Source organism: Spermophilus citellus (assembly GCF_964194105.1).
Source record: "Spermophilus citellus genome assembly, chromosome: X".
In the NCBI taxonomy this organism is placed as follows: domain Eukaryota; kingdom Metazoa; phylum Chordata; class Mammalia; order Rodentia; family Sciuridae; genus Spermophilus; species Spermophilus citellus.
This window is the reverse complement of record NC_138190.1, coordinates 24,179,474-24,198,978: the sequence shown is the minus strand read 5'-3', so window position 1 is coordinate 24,198,978 and position 19,505 is coordinate 24,179,474. Positions and strand designations below refer to the sequence as shown.

General features: G+C 33.8%; 1 protein-coding gene across 1 annotated transcript in view; it reads right to left on the bottom strand.

The window, feature by feature from the left end:
• Positions 1-12,235: 12,235 nt before the first annotated feature.
• Positions 12,236-19,505, bottom strand: part of IL1RAPL1 (interleukin 1 receptor accessory protein like 1) — a gene marked incomplete at both ends in the record, with an annotated part of 1,105,883 nt that continues 1,098,613 nt past the window's right edge. Inside the window, 2 exons of the mRNA XM_081278170.1 lie at positions 12,236-12,954; positions 13,371-13,541. Coding sequence (XP_081134296.1) covers positions 12,236-12,954; positions 13,371-13,541 — 890 coding nt within the window. The remainder of the gene's footprint in view (positions 12,955-13,370; positions 13,542-19,505) is intronic.

Below are 19,505 nucleotides of genomic sequence, written 5' to 3'. Positions count from 1 at the left end.
TATACTCTTTGCATGAATCTGGCAAATATATTCTGCCATTATGCATTAAATTTTATAAAAAAGTAGAGTCAGTGCAGAACTTGCCTATTCTAAATGATGTTCTTCAATGATGTTCTTCAACCATCTTCATCTATATTTGTTTATATATATAATTATATATTTATTATAATTATATATATATATATATATATATTTATTTGGAAAAAATTAAGGCAAGTGCAATCAAAATTACAAAATCACTATCTCCATTGCTAACATATACAGCATTCATATTTAGTGACGATTTCCCTCCCTCTTGAAAAGAAAAGTACAAATTCTAAGCATGTTATGCTTGCTATTGTCAGCTATGTGATCTTACCTATAAGCCCTAGTAATCTTTAGAGATATGAATAGAAAATTATGCTTCTCTAATGCTAAACCAGCAGAAATCTCTGCTCTTCTCTTCCTGTGATTTCTCATCCCATGTCCAGTATTCTTGTGAAGATGCACAGCAATATTCAGATGGCTGGTTTGAAGATGACTATGAATACAAGGTCACCTCCTGGTGCAGAATACTTAAGATGCAGTACTCATAAGATCACCAGTTGTAAATTTACTTAATTATATTGTATTTCTATTTCACTTCAGTGATAGCACAGAGTCTGTAAAGAGAAAACTAAAAAAATTCTTATCAGTAACTATTTCTAAAGTTAGACTTTGCTGAGGACAATGTTATTTGCTAAGGATGTAATTTAAACGGAATCTGAAAAATAAGTTATTTCACAGCCCTGGAAAAAATAAAATCGACCAAAAGATAGGAAACCCATGGTAATAACTTTGGTGCTTTCACAGGCTTTTCTTGTGATAGTTGCTGAGTGCAGTATGCCCCCCATTCTTTATAAATAAATAATTCAGGGCTACCATGTAATGGAGAAAGTAGGAAATAGAGACAATCACAGAATTTTTATGGGAAAAGTTAAGAATGAGCTGACTCTCTCTTTTTAGATAAAATGCATGTCCTTAAAGAAAAGTTATTTGAACAGAAACCTAGGTATTTATTTTTAGCCTGTACAAAAACGATTCACTGGTTAATCTCCTGATGGAATGCATTACCTTGGAAACTCATAGCTTTTTAAGTTAGCACATATATTGATTGAGCTCATTTAAATATATTGGTAATGTGTGGTTTTAATTTTGCAGTGTGTACACATTATACATGTGTACACATATGTTCATATGCATGCGTGTGAACATATTTAGCACAGTAAAGGCTTCTCATTGTCACAGTTTTTGAATGTCACATGACTTTGAATTGCTGTTGTCAAGAATATGTTCTGAAGTTAAATTGGTATATTGTCTTATTCAGTTAAGTGCAGAAATATCAAAGGCTATATTTATTGCATTCAATAAAATTTACTGTTGCATATTATTTTTTAGATGTTCTAGTTATATAAAGCCTTAGATGGTATGAAGACTTCCAGTGAATGTGGAAACCACTGCAATATGAGCAACACCTTTATAACCTTGAAACCAAATCTCCAGAAACTCTTTGATGTGGCTACTCCATGAGGAATGTATAAGAATATTTCCTCTTAACTAACAAGGGCCATGTCCTTGAAATATGCACTTAGGATCAGTGACATGATTGGTTCATGAGGATCTTACATTAAAAAAATACCTTCTTCTTAAGAAACTAACAACCTCAACATTGGTATCATTTTGGCAAAACGGGGAATAGAATCAAAGTCAGACAAGTGAGATAAATCTAGGTGACTGGAACTTTATTTTCAAAATACATAGTTGAAGGGTAAAATAAAGAAAGTAACTAGTTTGACATTGTCTTGTAGGTTGTTAGTTTGCTGAAATGATGCATAATGATTCATTTAACTGATCATCTCTTGCAGAATTAACTAAATTTATTGGCACTGTATGAATTCAGTTTTATACCTCATGCCATTCACTAGAATAGTGGTTCCCTAAATTATATGATTATAAAAATTTCCTGGGGTTCAATTATTTGGACAGTGAGCCAGGAATCAGTGCCTCTTTTTAACAAATGCTACAAATTATTCATATACTAAATAAAACACTGAAGAATTTTTATTAATCTTTTGATGAAATTAATTGTTAACTTGTGGGAAACAATTGTTAATTAATTGTAATGAACAAAATTATTTTCATAACTAGGTTCTTTGGTATCTCTAATTTTATTATTTTTCCTGCACAAATAAAAAACAAATGGTCGGTAGATATGCATTCTTTTGTAAGGAAAGTATGTTTTTAATTTACTGTTAATAGGTGATTTTTTTATATTAAAGAATGCACATTTTTTATTCTACAAAATGGAACAAAACATCAAAAAACCAAAAGCATCTGTACTGAACAAGTACAGACTTTTTTGGTCATTATTCCTTAAACAGCACACTCTAACAATGATTTGTAATTGTTGTAATTGTATTTACATTGTATTAGGTATTATAAGTAATCTAGAGATGATTTAAAACATATGAAAGGCCAGGTATAATGGGACACACCTGTAATCCCAGTGGCTGGGGAGGCTGAGGCAGGAGAATTTCAAGTTCAAACCCAACCTCAGCAACCTAGCAGGCCCTACCCAACTTAGTGAGACCCTGTATCTAGGCATATATATATGGCTGGGGATGTTGCTCAGTGCTTAAGAGTTCAACCCCTGGCGCCAAAAAAAAAAAAAAAAAAAAAAAAAAAGAAAAAGAGGAAGAGAGAAAATATGAATGTTTGCAGGTTTTGTGCAAATACTACATTATTTTATAGTATAAGAAACAATGAGTATCCTCAGATTTTAGCATTTGAGGGGATTCCTGGAACCAATTTGTCCTGATGATACTGAAGAACAACTAATTAAAATTTTTTGCCAGTCTATTAGGTAGAAAATTTCTGTTAGTTTATTTTGTATTTTACCTCGTACTGGATTTCTTGAGCATCTTATGTCAGTTGGTCTTTAGAATTTTCTGCACGTTGCCTATTTTTCCTTTGGAATATTTTTCTTTTTCTTGCTAATATGTAACAGTTCTTTTATAGATAGTGACTCTTTGTCAGTAATCTGCATTGCAACTGTTATCCTAAGTGTTATTTGTCTGTTGACTACTTGCTCACCCTTTCCATATAAAAGTTTTTATAAAAAAAAAAGAGTGCACATTTTGAAGCCATCTATTCTAAGACTCAGCCTCTGGAGTCCCTGAATCCCTGGGATTGTAAATATGTGCCACTGCACCCATCTTAAATCATGACTTTTTTATTGTAGTATCTTATGATAATTTGCAAGTACTTAAAAAGGAAGTCCCAGTTTATGGTGAGATTCATCAGCTGTAATCATTAAATTTTCATTCCAAAGAGCAATAGCAGTTGTAATAACAAAAACAACAAATCCTTCACCTGTGATTCTCAAAAACTGGGCCTCCACATTAGGCTCACCTGGGAAGCTTATCATATAAATAAATTTGGGGTACTGCCCCCATGCTATTGGGGTCCAATATGACCATCCCTTTTTAAAAAATGGTGATGGGGATTGAACCCAGGGCCTTGTGCATGCTAAGCATGCACTCTACCATTCCCAACCCTAAATTTTCATTTTTAACAAGGTTTCCAGGCAATTCTTCTGAAGCCTAAAACTTCAGACCCATTTGTTTGGTTCCTATAGTTTTCATCGTAGTCATCCTCTAGAATCATCTGGAGTTTACTAAGAAAATACTAACATTAGGTACAAACATTAGGCCAGATATTTATATATGAACCTGCAGAATTTGGGAACTTGTAAAATCTTCTCAGGTGAATCTAAGTGCACCCAGAACTTCAAACTATTACTAATAGGCCTCCTTAGAAGGATGCTATGAAAGAGCCATTTTACCCCTCACAAATCTTTGTCATAATATCAAGCATGCCAAAATCATAATTTCTATTCATATAATATTTAATAATTGATTTTGTATTTTATTTAGGGAAAATTATGCTGAGAAGTAGTTCTCTGTTTAGCCTAAAGCCACCTAAGAAGGAACTCACATTCACAGCCCAGGTTACTTTTCAAATTCATATTTCTCAACAGCTCTTTATTGACAAAAACAATAGAACTTGAATACTTTGTTGTTTAAACCAATTCTTGATTTTCATAATCTTGTAGTTCTCTTTATTGTTTATGTAGGCAGTTGGCATGTTCTTCTGCTTTGTTTTTGGAGTGTTTTACCTTTTATCAGTGTTTTTATTTTCCTTCCCCCCACCAAAGTTTAGAAAATTCATTGTATTAGCAGCTTTTATTCCAGAAACCAGTCATTCACAGTCTTGAGGACTTTTGCCATATGTTATCATTCCTAGATTACTATTTACCTATGTTTCAATTTAAGTATTGTAATTATATATCATTCTACCATATAAGAAAAACTATAGAGTATCCATGAAATAGTACTTATATTTTTAAAGGCCTGATAAATTTTAAATCAACTGCATAACTGTTTAATAAGTGTTTCACTCTGCATGCAATCAAAAAGCAATTGACATATGAAAATTGCTAATTTGGGTAAGCAATTGGCTAAATAATTGGTCAAAATGAGATATTCTCTATCCTCTAAAACCTTACCTGCCTTCTTACAAAAAAACTGGGGGATTCTGAGTTAACTAAATTACCTTAAACCAATACCAGTAGACATAAAGCATTGATTTGAAAACGCAAAATTAATCAAAGAGTTTGTTTGAATTACTCTTATAGGCCATATACAAATGCCCCAAATCCCACAGCAATAAGTGATTGGGCCACCATTATTAAAATCCTTTGAATATTTGCCTCATTCTCTATTTTGGAAGTTAATGTACATATGATATTAATTAGAAATTTTCTAGAAATTTGTAAGGTGTTCTATTAGTGCTAGTGTTTTTTAAAGCCTGTCATTAATATGAAGATAATTGAAAATTCCTGAGAATTTATGTGTGTGTTTGAAGTACACAAGTAATACCAAACATTTTTTTAACTTGAGAATTTTCTCTTGATATTTTGAATGATGTGTCATATTCTATGATTCACAATTTAAAATACACCATGGAAATTATACACTGAGTCATAATCCTTATATCATTTTGCTTGTTCAACAGAGGTTATTTTCTTTCATTAAAAAACCTACTGAGGTAGAAATGACTTTATGAAATTTTAAATATGTTAATTACTTCAAAACTCAGCCTAAAATAACCTTACAGGGTTTTTAAAACTATTACTTTAAATTTTCATGATTTATCTCTGCTTCATCTTTGATAAGTGTTTCTTAAATAGCTGTCCTCATAAGATATGATTCTGCTTAAACACCAATTCATTCTAAGAGGCTTATGGTTTTTCCCTTGTTATGCTTGTGATGGAAAGATTTACCACCATTCCCTCCCCCAAAATAAATAAATCATAAGGTTATTAATCTTAAACTTAAAATGAAAAGTAAGGCCAAAAACATTTCCCTCTAGGAATGAATGTGCACTACAAGTAGATGCAAACAGAGTAGAATAACAAGATGATTAAAGATTTGGTCACTTTAAAATATTACATGAGGGGACTATATTTTAAGGTTGTTATGTGAATAGTACCTTAAGAAGAAAGGAATAAAATACCTGGGGAGAAAAAGTAAGAAAGGGAAACAGCAAAGAAAGACTCTTAAGTTATCATTCCTTTCATTTCTGTTTCTTAAAGTTTATGAAGGAAAAATGTGGAATTTAACCTTGAAGAGACCATTAATGTGATAATGACTTTGAAGTGATTGAATCAGTGATTTGAACCTCTCCATAATCCAGTAGCAAGAAAAAAAGAAGAATTGTAGGTTTCTCTTTCCTTTATTTTTTCCCCTCTGCCAACTGGGCATTTCTTAAGTCTCTTTCTCAAAACCACAACAAGAATTAGGCCTAAGTGTTATAAGCTTAAATAGAGAGGGAGGGAAAAGTATAACAAGAGTTATCAAATTAACAAACATACTTACATATGTTCCAACAACACATTATTTAATTTATTTTCATCTATGATCACGTAGAAATCAGAAGAAACATTTGTAGCTTAATAAATAATTTAATTTCTTGAATTTCTATGTAACATATAAATTTATTTTTACAGGATATATAGAGAGCATACTCATAGAGAGCAACAGACTTATGAAACGACTATAAAACACAAATTATAATTCGAGTTTAAAATTTTTCATTTTTACACTTGTATTTGTCTATTTTCCTATTGCTAGTCAAAGCAAAACCAAATATATAATTGTTAAATATTCTAAGAAAAAAAGGAGTGCCTTCATCACCTACGCATGAGTTACATACATTCTAGATTGTACAAAATCAAAAGGGAATAAGCAAAACTAAAGGGAAACACTATGTAAAATGCACTTTTTACTGACTGTTGAACAGATCTGAGAGTGTCTGAGTTCAAAATATGACTTGAACACCAGCAGAGGAAAATGACTAAACCACTTTCCTATTGGGTTCCTTCAAACTCTGAAAATGTAAAAGTTCAATAGCAGATTATATGAACATACCTCCACTACTTTGGTGGAAAGAATACACTACGGATTCTAGTTAACAGGAACATATACTGCAAGGAATATGGACAACTGCCCATGTATCCTAATATTAAGATGTCTTCCTCCCAGTTGAGAATAAACCTAAAACACTCACATCTGATCTCCCCAAATTTAATTTGTCATTGACTAGTAAATATAGATCCAAATTACTTTGCCACATATTCATGCACTATGTAATAATGTCATTTCACATTAAATCTTTTTTTTTAAATGACACAGCATGCCCTTTGAAACTTAACATTATCTGGGTTATGAAGATTGAAATTTACAGGACATCAATATTACATGTGGTACTCTGAAGTTCATGTGCAGTTTTTCAGATTCTACTCATTTAGTAGTGGAGGGAACACAGTGTGATGATTATTTTTAGAGTGATTGCTTTTGTTAGAAAGAGAATAGTTTTCAGGCTTATGGACTCTGGGAGATATATCAATGAAGGTAGTAAATGGTAGAAAAAAATAGTACCATACTTTACTTACTTTAATGAAGAATTGAGAAACATGAGTTTGTCAGTGGACCCAGAGGCTATTTAGAGGTAAATTTACTAGTGAGCAGAAGGAATTTATACACACACACACCCACACATATACATATTTATAAGATATATATAATATATATACACCTATATATATATATATATATATATATATATATATATATATATATATATATATATATATAATCTTACACATCTGTAATGGAGAAATTCTTTGTGTTCTGAGCCTGGAGTGAAGAAATGATACTGAATAGAAGATTGGAGTGACTACCTTTTTAGTCTTCATTTTCTACAGATGTGACTGAAATTTGATGATGACAAGGCACATAAGATTAATATTAGAATTAACTCATCACATCTTTGTCCTTATTTTATTCAAATTTAGTCAGTTCTTATAGCTCCTTATGGCACCACCTCAATTTATAACAGCATAAGCTTTCACTTTGCTATGGATTACAAGTAAAAATTAAAACTTTAAATAACCACCACCTTCAGTTTATTCTCAAAATCTTCTATATTGCCCCCAATTCATATCATAATTAATGAAACTGGTCAAGATTTAATTGTTGAAAGTCAAATTACCTGTTCTAAATCTTTGCATAAAAGAGCTGGGTCTTTTTGGAAAAACACATCAAAAGGTTATTTATTCTCTTTGTATATTATGTGAATTTCAGTTTTGTTGAAGGAAAGATGAGTAAACACAATCCATAAACAAGATTAATAAATATGGTATCATTGCCAATTGCACAATTTTACCCCAAACTACACTTTGAATAGGTGAAGAAATCAATAACTATCCCAATAATAGTAGTCAATTCTCATTTATCTGGGCATAAATATTCATCATGAAATTTTAGTTTACTATGTAGTAATTCTCCCACAAAGAAAGGCTACACTGGAAGAGGAATTGCCTCTATTAGAAGAATACTAGGCATCCCCTGAATTTTCATGAAAGTAATAAATGATAGATATGACATGTCTACACGATATGTGGGTTTATATGAATTTTCCTGTGTGAGACTATCCTTTAAATTCAAATAGCAGTAGCTTTTTAGGTGATAAGTGTCTTCAGATTCACACCCAGAAAAACAGGTTTATTGATTTTATCTGGAATTCCAAGGGCTTATTTCTTATTATCCTTTTGTAGATCCAAGGTATCCTCAAGGTTAAGGTCTATTATTAAGGACATCCAAAATTTGTACGTTACTTTCTTTGTTCAGAATAATCAAGGGGCAGGATTCAAGAGAAGACAAGGAATAGCCTCTGTTTCCATTGACAAGTTTCTCCTTTTAAGGAGCCCAATTGCATCAGCATCTTTTTGTAGTGACTGCATATGCTGTTAGAAATTTTTTTTCCACAAAAGGGAATGTAGGTCTGTAGGTGGGATTTCTAACCTATTTAATAATATTTTACCTATATTAATTAACTATATCAATAGTGGTATTAAGGGCCAAGCTAGTTCAGACAATAAAGGATTTTCTTCTTTCATGTCTGTTTATTCTTTTAGTTCTATTAAGTCACTTTGCTGGTACAATGTCAATACTATCCTTTGAATTTTAATAAGCTTTTTTCTGGGACTAATGATTATAAACTAAAATTATTTTTTTAGAAAAGATATTAAGCACAAGATAAAAAATACCCCTAAAATAGGGAGAACTTGTGTATCATTCCAGAATCAGAAAATACTTCACAAATTTATGAATGAATGTTTTCCTAGAAATGGTGATATCAATTTACATAAATTGTATCTGAAAAGGACTATTCTAGGATAATCAAAACTTAGAGTTTAGGAGCTGGCTGTCAGTTAATATTTGCTCTTGTTAAAAAATGATTAATAATATTGAAATATGGAAGAAACCAGCATCTATATATTTAAGATTAAGTCAGTAGGGTCCAATACATATAGTATGAACAAAATAGTAAACACAAAATCATTAACTATTTGAACAATCAGGTGTTTAGCTATAGAAATGTTCGTGACTCTTAACTATGTCTTGGATTTATTTCATAGAATTGATCTAAACTTAAATCAGCTGGCTACACAAGATACAAATATCTTCTCTGCCCACAGAAGACCTAAGAAATGGGGTACAAATTAAATAATCAAAGATTTGAGCACCAGAATAAAGGGTTGGACGCTCATAAGCAGCAAGTTGAGGTTACACTAAAGAACCAGATGGACTTTTGAATCCGTATGTATCATTCAGAGCCCAAGCGGCGATTGATGAAAAACAGGCAATACCAAATGTCACACATGACCAAGTCTGGAAGTCCATTCTCTCCCCCAGCTTGGCTAACATATTCACATTTGCAATTGCGTTTTTACAACTAGAATATTCTTATCCCCCAGAACCCCACCAAAAAAAAAAAAAAAAAAAAAAAGAGAAGGATGAAACCTAAGCACTAGGGGAAATACATTTTTTCTCATTTTATTGTGAGTTCTAACAGAACTTTTGTTAAACATAGAGCACGTGAACACATGACAGTTTCCTTCATTTGTTCTCATATGGAGCTGATAGAAGAATACTTGGGAGGAATGTTTCTAAATCCATAGATAGCTTCTTTTGCATTTATTTCATTTTTTAAATATGACAAAGCATTAGAGGAAAAAAAAAGTTCCTTAAGTTGTGAGAATATCAAATACTACCCATCAATCCCTGAATCATGCTATTCAAAGTGCTTAAATCTACGCTAAAAATAGAACAAAAAATGTACTCCCAATGCAGCTAAATTAACACCTATGGATGCCTAAAATATGACTGTGGTCTGATTACTTCCTCTACATTTATTCCACACTTCCATCGTGCACATAAAAAAATAAAAAGTTTCAAAAAAGCCCCAAAGAATTAAACCAGGCCATTGCCACATTTACAGTTTTCTGAGCAGTGGGGGAGTTTGGAATCCAGTCCAATGAGGTTCACTGCCACCAGTCCCTGACAGGTGTCCATAATACAAAGTAAACAATGGCCTTCTCCGATTCTGAACATAACCCAATGTGCAAAGCTGACCTTAAAGTTTTGTGTGTCCTTGTAGCTTCAGTTCTGGTTTGTGAAAATGTGACACGGACCCAAGGGAGCACAGGAATAAAGACAGATTTGTAGAGAAGGACCCAGGCAAGTTGTCAGGGAAGTAAACATTTTTTAAGCAAATAAAAATCAATGCACATCCTAAGACTCCTTTACCTTGTCAAACAGATACTGGGACCTTTGCACTGTTATAAAATGCTTATACTCATCTCTCACACGTTTGCAGTTCTATCTTACCCTCCCCAATGAACTCTATTGCAGTTTACACTTATTCTTTTTTTGTGGCCAACTCACAACTCACACCAAACTGTAGAATTGTTTTCTCATTATATGGTGGTAGGAATAAAGCAAATGTACAATAGTCACTACACGAGTCCACAGATGATGACTGGGATGGAAGTTCCTTTGATGAATCACTAAAGTAATGTTTAAGTTCTATTATCTGTTTCTGTCACATTGATTCTTGTAAAACTAAAAGCTACATAGGTAATATTTCCTTTTAACAATTCTGTTCTCTGTAGGTTCCTTTGTGATTGATTTTACATCATTCTTAACATGAATATGAATTAGCTGCTTATATCATCAATTTCAAACATAAAGCTAAGTGGTAAGTGATGAATTTCCTGGGAGCATCAGCTTTCTATTTCTGAATGATATAATCATATAGTTAAAATAAAATCAATTCTTTATACAGTAAAATTAATTATTTTAAATACTTTCTGATCTAATTTAAAAACTATCTTTTGTAAATAATGTTTACTTTGAAAATACTGATCTCTGTTGTTATTCATATGTTTGACCTCCTGAGTTCTTATTTAAACACCTTATATTAATATGTGTTGCTTATTCACAAACTGAAACCAAACACTTAGTCCTGAATGTAGCCTTAAATATTAAACACAAGTGAGTTAACATTTAAATACAAGGGGACCCACAATAAGATTCACAGATTTTCTCTCTTTAGAAAATAACATTTTGTATAATACAAGGTGACAAAACATATTTGATGACACATCCTGTTCTTCCCTTTGGTTTGAAAGCCTTCAATGTAAATTTCATTTTGACTTGCCTTGATTCACCCTTTTGAGTTAACTTGCCTGGCATTTGCACATAATCTCATTTGCAGAAAAATTATAGCGGGAAAAGAGGAAGTAGAATATTAAACAAAAACAGCCACAAACACATTCATGCCTTTCCAGGAAGTGATCAAATATAGGGCTTGATTTTTTTTGTTTTTTTTTGTTTTTTGTGTGTTTTTTTGTGTGTTTTTTTTTGTTTGTTTTGTTTTGTTTTGCTGTTTCATATATATTTATATTTATATTTATATTTATATATATATATAAGGGTACATCAACTCATTTAAAAAAACGGAAACAACACTCTCCCTCATTTTCATGCCCTCGATCTTCTCTTCTTAGCACTCTGTAGTGGTCACTGTCAAGTGACTAGCACGCCTTTGGGTCTAGAGTGTATTCTGAAGAGCAGTGAATTAAATGTTAAGACAGTTAGACCCACCCCCACCCCTCTGCAGAGTTTACACATCATGCTGCCATTAGAAGGGTAGAAGTGGGGAATGAGGTGGGACAAGGAAGAGATTCAGGGCCCTGACAGGCAGGCCCTCCTATGAACAAGTGTTCTTCTCTCTCTCTCTCGTTTTTTCACAAATGGCAATGCTGGCGTTCGTTGCACTGCTCTCTGAAGGCCGACGTGGCCCAGCTGATTCTAGGCAGAACTCTAGAGAGGATCCGGTGCTCCTTGTCCCATCAGATAGATTTGTCCAAGCACCCCAAGGAAATGTTAAAAGCAAAATAAAAATTTAAAAAAGGAAATAAAACCCCATTCTAAAACTAAACTAATGAAGCAAAAAAGGGTTTTCTACCTATACATCAGTCTCTTCTTTAAAAAAAAATGAAAATTTACAAATTCCAATGACATATAAAACAAAGTCAAAAAATGTAATGGTAAGAGACATGGTAAAACAGGAAGACACTGATGCTACAAAGAAATTCCAAAAAACATATGTACAAGACCCTGTTTTTCCTCGTGTTCTAGAGATTGTAATGCATGTTTTTAACAGCAGCAGTCGAGGATTTAGTTCCAGGCACTGGACTGCAGATTCCGCTCAAACTCCCAGGAATGGGATGTCCCTTGCTTTTCTGTCACCAAATTACACTGGATATACTGGTCTCCCTTGGCAACAGCGGCAGGATGGCACTGTTTGTGTGGGCCTCATCTGGATTCTGCTCCCTGCTTGATTTTGTCTGTGGCCGCTGCCCGTTGATGAGTGTCATAGGGATGTTACAGTAGGTATGCTGATTTCCTATGGAGGTAAGAGGCAGGGTGCCAGTAGGAGGTACGTCGTACTCATAGCTTCGGTAGTAGTGTTTCTGACGCATTTGCGAATGGTACGTGTTGTGAAAGGTAGAACGGAGATCTGGATGGGCAGTGGCTAGAGCTGTGGAAGTGGCTGCGGCCATGGAAATGGCCGAGACAGTCTGCAGCTCCCCAAAAGGCCCCTGCTCACTGACATCTAAAGCCTGCTCGTGTGTAATGGGTTCTATCCTCTTAAAAGGCATCTCATACTGCAAACGTTTCCAGAACTTAGAGTTCAATTTGTTGCATTTTGGTCCATGCCATTTAATAACTGTCAGGAGCTTGATGGTGTGCTTGAGGGCCTCCACCTCCTGGTAGTTCATAATTCCTCGTAGCTCACTGCATTCAATTAGTATCACTTTAATTTCTCCAGTCACAAGCATATTTCGAAGTCTGGTCTCCAGTTCAAAGATGCTCCAGCCCCTTCTAACTACGTAATTTGGGGTCATGACAATGATCAGCCGCTTGCTTTGATCTACACATCTTGCCACATCTTCAATGTATGCTAGAAAGAGAAAAGAATGTATAAGAATGAACAAGTTAATCATTTGGTCCAGAAAACCCTGGTAAATTCTCTATACATGAGGATTGCCATTTGTTGGGAAACACTTTGAGAGGATGAAAATAGCCAATCATCACTTTGAAGAGAGCTTGAGCCTTACATCTTGTAATGTTTGAAGTATTTCTCCCAGATACAAATATTTCATTTGATTTCATCCAGGCTCATAGAAGGAGATGCTTTAGAGAATAATTAAGCATTTTCTCTGGGGTATCAAAACTTAAATTTCATACGAATGCACAAAGACATTTCCTTTTTCAGAAATTAGTAGATACAATTTTTGAAGTCAAGAACCCCAAATTAAAACTCTATGTAAAAAGTAATGATGCAAACAAATTATGCAAATGAAAACACTAACTTACTTCCAGTTGGGATTAAATCTCTATCTGGTATAAACAACTTATATCCATAATGTTTTTCAAGCATATCAGGTAGAATTTCAAGGGCAAAACGTTCTTCTTCCCCAGTCTCTTGATTCCACTGGTCAGGATCCACTTTGGTATATGATAGGTAAGCATCATAATCTTTATTATCTGTTAAAAATACAGATACAGAGTAAAGTTGAATTCAGTACAAAGAAAACATTAGAACATAAAAAAAAACAATCACAATCATTTATTTTCATAAACACCTTCAAATGTCTCATTCCTGGAAAACAAAATGGGAAACCTTCATTGATTTTATTAAGTGTTCAATAAAACCAAATATTCTGAGACTAGCTTGGAAGTAGAAGGGGTCATATTTTGATTTTTGTTGTTGTTGTGAAAATAGTAGGAGGAAAATCAGTGAAAAGAGTAATGAGGACTGAAGGTGTAAATCAGTGGTATAGCAAGTATGTAACAGGCACAAACCCTGGGTTTCATTCCCAGCAAATGCAAAAAAGAAAAAAATATATATAATGAGATGCTGACTTCTATCATTTTTGATGCATAGAGTATAAGAAATCTTTACTGTTTATAAAAACTGCATGTTTGAATAGTAGTATGCTCTTATTGTAGATATTACATTCTTACATTCAACCAATCCTGCCTTTTTGTTTTGTTTTGTTTTGTTTTTTTTTTTTTTTTGAGAGGGGTACTTGCTGTGTTGTCCAGGCTGGCCTCATGGTCTCAAAAGGTCCTCCTGTCTTAGTAGCTGGGATTATAGGTGTGTGCCACTCTATGAAGTTCTCTTCTCTTATAATATCATCACTTTGATTAATAGGTAGCTAAGTCATAACCTTTCATGTTCTCAGATAGCTATGATCCTATCTTTTTTCTTTTCATTTTTGAGATGAAAAGGTTTACCCAGGCTGACCTAGAACTCCTGGGCTCAATTGAGCCTCTTGCCTCAATCTTTTGGGTAGCTGGGATTGTAGGTATACCATGCCTGGTTTGAGCAATGATTTTTAGATTCTATGTGCTGTGCACATAGCACCAATTTTGGAATTATTGATTAATTTCTCACTGAGCCTCAGTTCTTGGGTTGCAGACTGAGAATATTATTAAATTGAATGATTATATAAAACATTTTTTTACTGGTATCCATTTATTTTATACATAAAGTAATGCCAAATTGTTTGTCATCATTCTATTCAGTTTGGCCACAAGAATAAAAAAGTACAACATAAACTAAATGAAAGTTAGTGCTAAAATCTGATTTCTCTCCTCAATCTTCCCCCTTCTTACATGACAACTTTAAACATTTGAGTACTATTATCATGTGTTCTCTTTATCTTATTTTTTTTTCTAATTTTGCATCTCAATTTCTCATTGGTTATTTCTAGAATAAGAAATCACTTAACTTCTAGATAATCTCTTGTTTATCAATTTTGGTTTTAGAATATGATGTCAGGATTTATAATTCACCTCAATTCTAAATACCGTTAATCTGATTAGTTAGTCTATCAATATAAGTACCTTTAGCTCCAGTGTATTAATCAATTATTAGATCAAATTGGATTGAAATTCTCATAAATTTTAGAATGAAATGAACTTTGAGTTAAGCATAGAATTTAAAATCTGTGAGTGTAAGATATCCAAGATTGTATGACTTTTTTTACCATTGCTCTCAGTGACTTGGGGATACTCCTTCAGACTTCAGGGGCACTAACACTCACTTTCTGAGATTTATATAAGTTTAATTCTTATAGTCAGATAATCTTGAGCCATGTGAGAAGTGGAAAGTTCAGTGGTCCATTTTCAGAATATAGTATTTAGCCTTAAGTGGGATATTAAGATCCAATCATAGGTATTTTGAGCTTCCCAATCTTTATCCTATCATAGCCATTTTAATTGTAGCCCTTCCTTTTGCCTGCCTCAATTTTAAATTTAGTCAGTTGTGTAGATTGTAATCCCAAATTCCTCCTATCAGAGCAGAGGACAGTGATGGCTTAGGGATAAAAACAAGTGGACTGCCCACCCAAGTGTTCTTGCTTGCCAGACTTTGTTCAGTAGCACACCCTTCTAACAGAAGTCAAGTTTTCCTTACTGAGCTAGTTTGAAGCAGTGTTTGATTCTTTGGCACCCTGGTATTTCTAACAGCTGTCTAGAAATCATTCTATGATTACAATTTTCAGGGCAAACTGAGAAAACTGATTAATACACTGAAAGTTAAAACAGGTATCTAAGAAGCTAACAATGCCACTATAGGAACCCTGGTAGAAAACTTTAAACTATTGAAGATTTCTTTTTTTAAAGCAGCTTTTAGGGAAAAAAAGTTTTAGAAAATAGTAACCATCCAAAATGTGTTATATTTTGGTATTTCCTCTATTCTTTGTTCAAGATATAATTGCACATATGATAGATTACATTCAATTTTCACCAGAAAATATTATGTTTGGCATAGGAAGGCTTTGTCTATAGGCCAGAGTCAGTCTAAAATGGCACCATGTGCTGATGCAAACTCTTTAGTTGAGTAAGCAATCATAGCACATAATAAAGAAGTATATCATTTGGGATTAATATGTAGTTAAAATACTCATTCTATAGATATTCCCATGCATTTCATATAAAATATTAATTTTTCTTTGCAATATACGTCAGGTGATTGCAGTCTAGTAGAAAATAGATAAATCAATAGTCTATTTCTATGGGATAAATGTGTTACTAGAAGTAGTACAGGTATCACAGGCCAAAGAGAGTACTTTGTAAGCCAGAATAATATTATTTTGTGCATATGATACTTTTTTTGTGGGAAGTTTCTTTTTTTAAAGCTTGCCCCCTAAACACTACAAAGTGTTGAAGCTCTTCTAAATCTGGGGTGTGTTCTAGCTAGATTCTTATTCTTTGCCCTTTGTCTTCTCTAGGATTAAAAATAACATCTTACAACATAACAAGCTTCCTATCCCAAGTTCTGTTCTTCACCTTTTATTTAATTTTCATTTTAATAATAAAACATCTCACTGCTTTAGTGTTTAAACCTAAGGTGCAAGTTCTATTTACTTTCTTTTTTTGCTAGTCATTTCAAAGCTATTCATTAGTACAAAGAGTCTATGTTCGATTTCCTTCCTAGGTTAAGCTCAGTTCATTTGTCAGCTGTTATATTTCACCCAATTTTCACTTTCTTTCTCTATGGATAATAAGAATAGAAAATGGTCAGCCAATCAGGGCAATGGTCCCCAATTAAGGGGACTTTCCTGGACTACCTGCAAAGACCTTTCTGGACTACCTGATAAAAACATTAATGGACCCATCAAGACCTTTTTCATATGCAAAGACTCCTTTGTCTCAGAGTCTACAAAAATGCTAGATAGGATGAATCTAGTTACAGGAAAGATTAAAACTCAAGGCTAAAGAACACAGTCCATGATTTTGGTACTTTTTCAATGCCTGTTTAACATAGATTTTGATCAATGCTCATACCCAAAAAAAACTATATAAGCCCTTGAGCTAGCATGCTAAAATGGATTTTCCTGCTCTCAGGTGTCCTCTTGCATTCATTTTTCTTCTCACTGAAATAAATACTATTCTATTTACTCTTCCCTTCTGTTATTGTCCATGGATTTTATTCTTCAAATTTTTGAGACAAGAACACAGAAATAAATTGGTGAAGCAGAGAATCTAGTTTCATTTCAAAACTTCAGTTTCAAATTCAGCCACCAAATTTATCTTTCCAAACTAATCAAAACTTATGGAAGCTCAAAATCTCTATGGATACCCATTGATTGTATAAATATTCAACAACTAAATCTGTAGTTTGGTTTCCTTTAAATTGAGCCTGATTTCCCTCAGTCAGAGATGATCTCTTTTCAAATTTAGTATATCATTGTGTTCTTTATCTTATTTTCTCCTTTAGACTTTATGACTCTTGTCTCAGACATGTAAGTAGGGATAGATAAGATGCTCAAATATACTTGTTGAAAAAATGAATGAATTTCTTTCATTTGGGCCACATGTGACACATACTGTGACTAGTTTCAAGAATTTTTAAATACCTGGCCATTTCTCAGGCCATATGGCTTTGGATATGTAGATTCCATGGTGCCCAGACTTTTCAAGAAATTGCCAAGAGCTGTGAGGGTTAGAGGTTAGCAAGGTTCCTTTGGACCTTTTGGAGTAGTCTTGAAGTGTGGCTCAATATGGTTCCAAAAAATCCAAAAGTCCTATGGCCCATGTCAATGCCACTAGGAATGTGTTTTGTAGACTGGAGCACAAATGACAAACATTTGGAAGACTTGATAAAACATAGATTTCTGTGTACCCCTTCCAGTGTTTCTCATTCAGTATTTGTAAGTCCTGAGAAACTGCATTTATAACAAGCTCCCAAGAGATGCTTCTGCTGGTCTAACGATTATACTTTGAGGATCTTTGTTGTAGAACAGAGTATAGACATGCAGAGGTCTTGATGACATCAAGCAACTGCAGTCAGCTTTAAGGTAATTGAGCAGAGCACCATAAACAATGAACCTTGCCCTCTTAGCTCCATTAGAAATGCTTTTTTTTTTCATTTAATTACAATCTACCAGTATTTTAATTTCACTGACTAAATGAATAAAAGGCTCAAACATAGATTGTTACCATACTTTTAATCTCTTACTAGGAAAAGCACAATTCAGCCAAGAAATAAATTTGGAGAGATCTTTTTATCTATCTTCAGAGACCATTTTAACTGGCATAAGATAGGTTTGGTTTCTCTTGCCATCTAGGTATTAGATGGAAGCTCTTACCTATGAGTACACAAAGATGTAAGTTATCGCTCTCTCTCTCTCTGTCTCTCTCTCTCTGTCTCTCTCTCTCTCTCTCTCTCTCTCTCTCTCTCTCTCTCTCAGCTACACATGACCATACAATGATCTTGACAATTCATACATTTGAATCAAATGGGGTATAATTTCTCATTTTTCTGATTGCAACCTTGCAGAATCACATTAGTCATGCAGTCATGTATATATCCACAGCAATAATAGTGTCTATTTTATTTTGCTGCCCTTCCTATCCCCCCTTCTCCTCCCCTCCCCTCCCATCACTTCTCTCTACCCAATCTAATATGACACACTTTGTTTTTTTCCTCCTCACATCATCATCCATGTATTCTGTATAACAATGAGGGTCTCCTACCATCTTCCGTGCAATTCCCCTTCTCCCTCATTTTCCCTCCCACCTCTCTTCCCTATTTAGTGGTAATCTTTGAAATGTTTTTAATACAGATGACATACAATAAAAACAAAATAGATAAAAATCCACATTTTTTTCAGAAAGGGAGCCAGATGGGGTGGGCCATACCTGCAATCACAGTGTCTTGGGAAACTGAGGCAGAAGAATACTTCCCAGGGGTTTGAGGCCAGACCAGGCAATATAGTGAAACCCTATCTCAAAAAGGGGGAGGGGAATAGATTCTTGTCTAGACTAATATATAAAGTGACTACATTAACGTTAAATGAACTTTGGGAATTGATGCTATGGCCTCAGTCAGTTTGCTATCACTTCTTGTCATCTCGATGGATTTACAGTATTTAAACTTATAACTCCTAGTTAGAAAGGAGTTATTTGCAAGCATTATAATGCTGGCAGAAATCCCCTTTGCAAGCATCCATGGCACCATCTTCAAATAAATGGGATGCTTGATTGATATCTAATTTCTATCTTTCTCTAGAGTCTATGTCAGTGTAGTAATGGGTTAGGCGTTTATTTACCACCAGAAGCAAAACCCTGATTTGTAAGTTGTCAGATGGGAAATACAGTGCCAGATACCATACTAAATTCAGCAATGTTTTCTGACTCAAAATCATACGGATTCCAAGGTCTCATCTATTTTCACAATTGGCATCTGAATATGCATCATGGATAATATTTCTGAGGTTGTTTTTGACATCTGTATGAGCATATTTTGACAAATCTTAATGTGTATGAGCTTTAAGTGTCTAGTGAAACTTTGAAAAAGTTGGCAGTTTCATTACTATAAAAAACAAAATTAACCAGGTATGGTGGCACATGTTTGTAATCCCAGCAGCTCTGGAGGCTGAGGCAGGAGGATCACGCGTTCATGCCAGCCTCAGCAATGACGAGGTGCCAAACAACTCA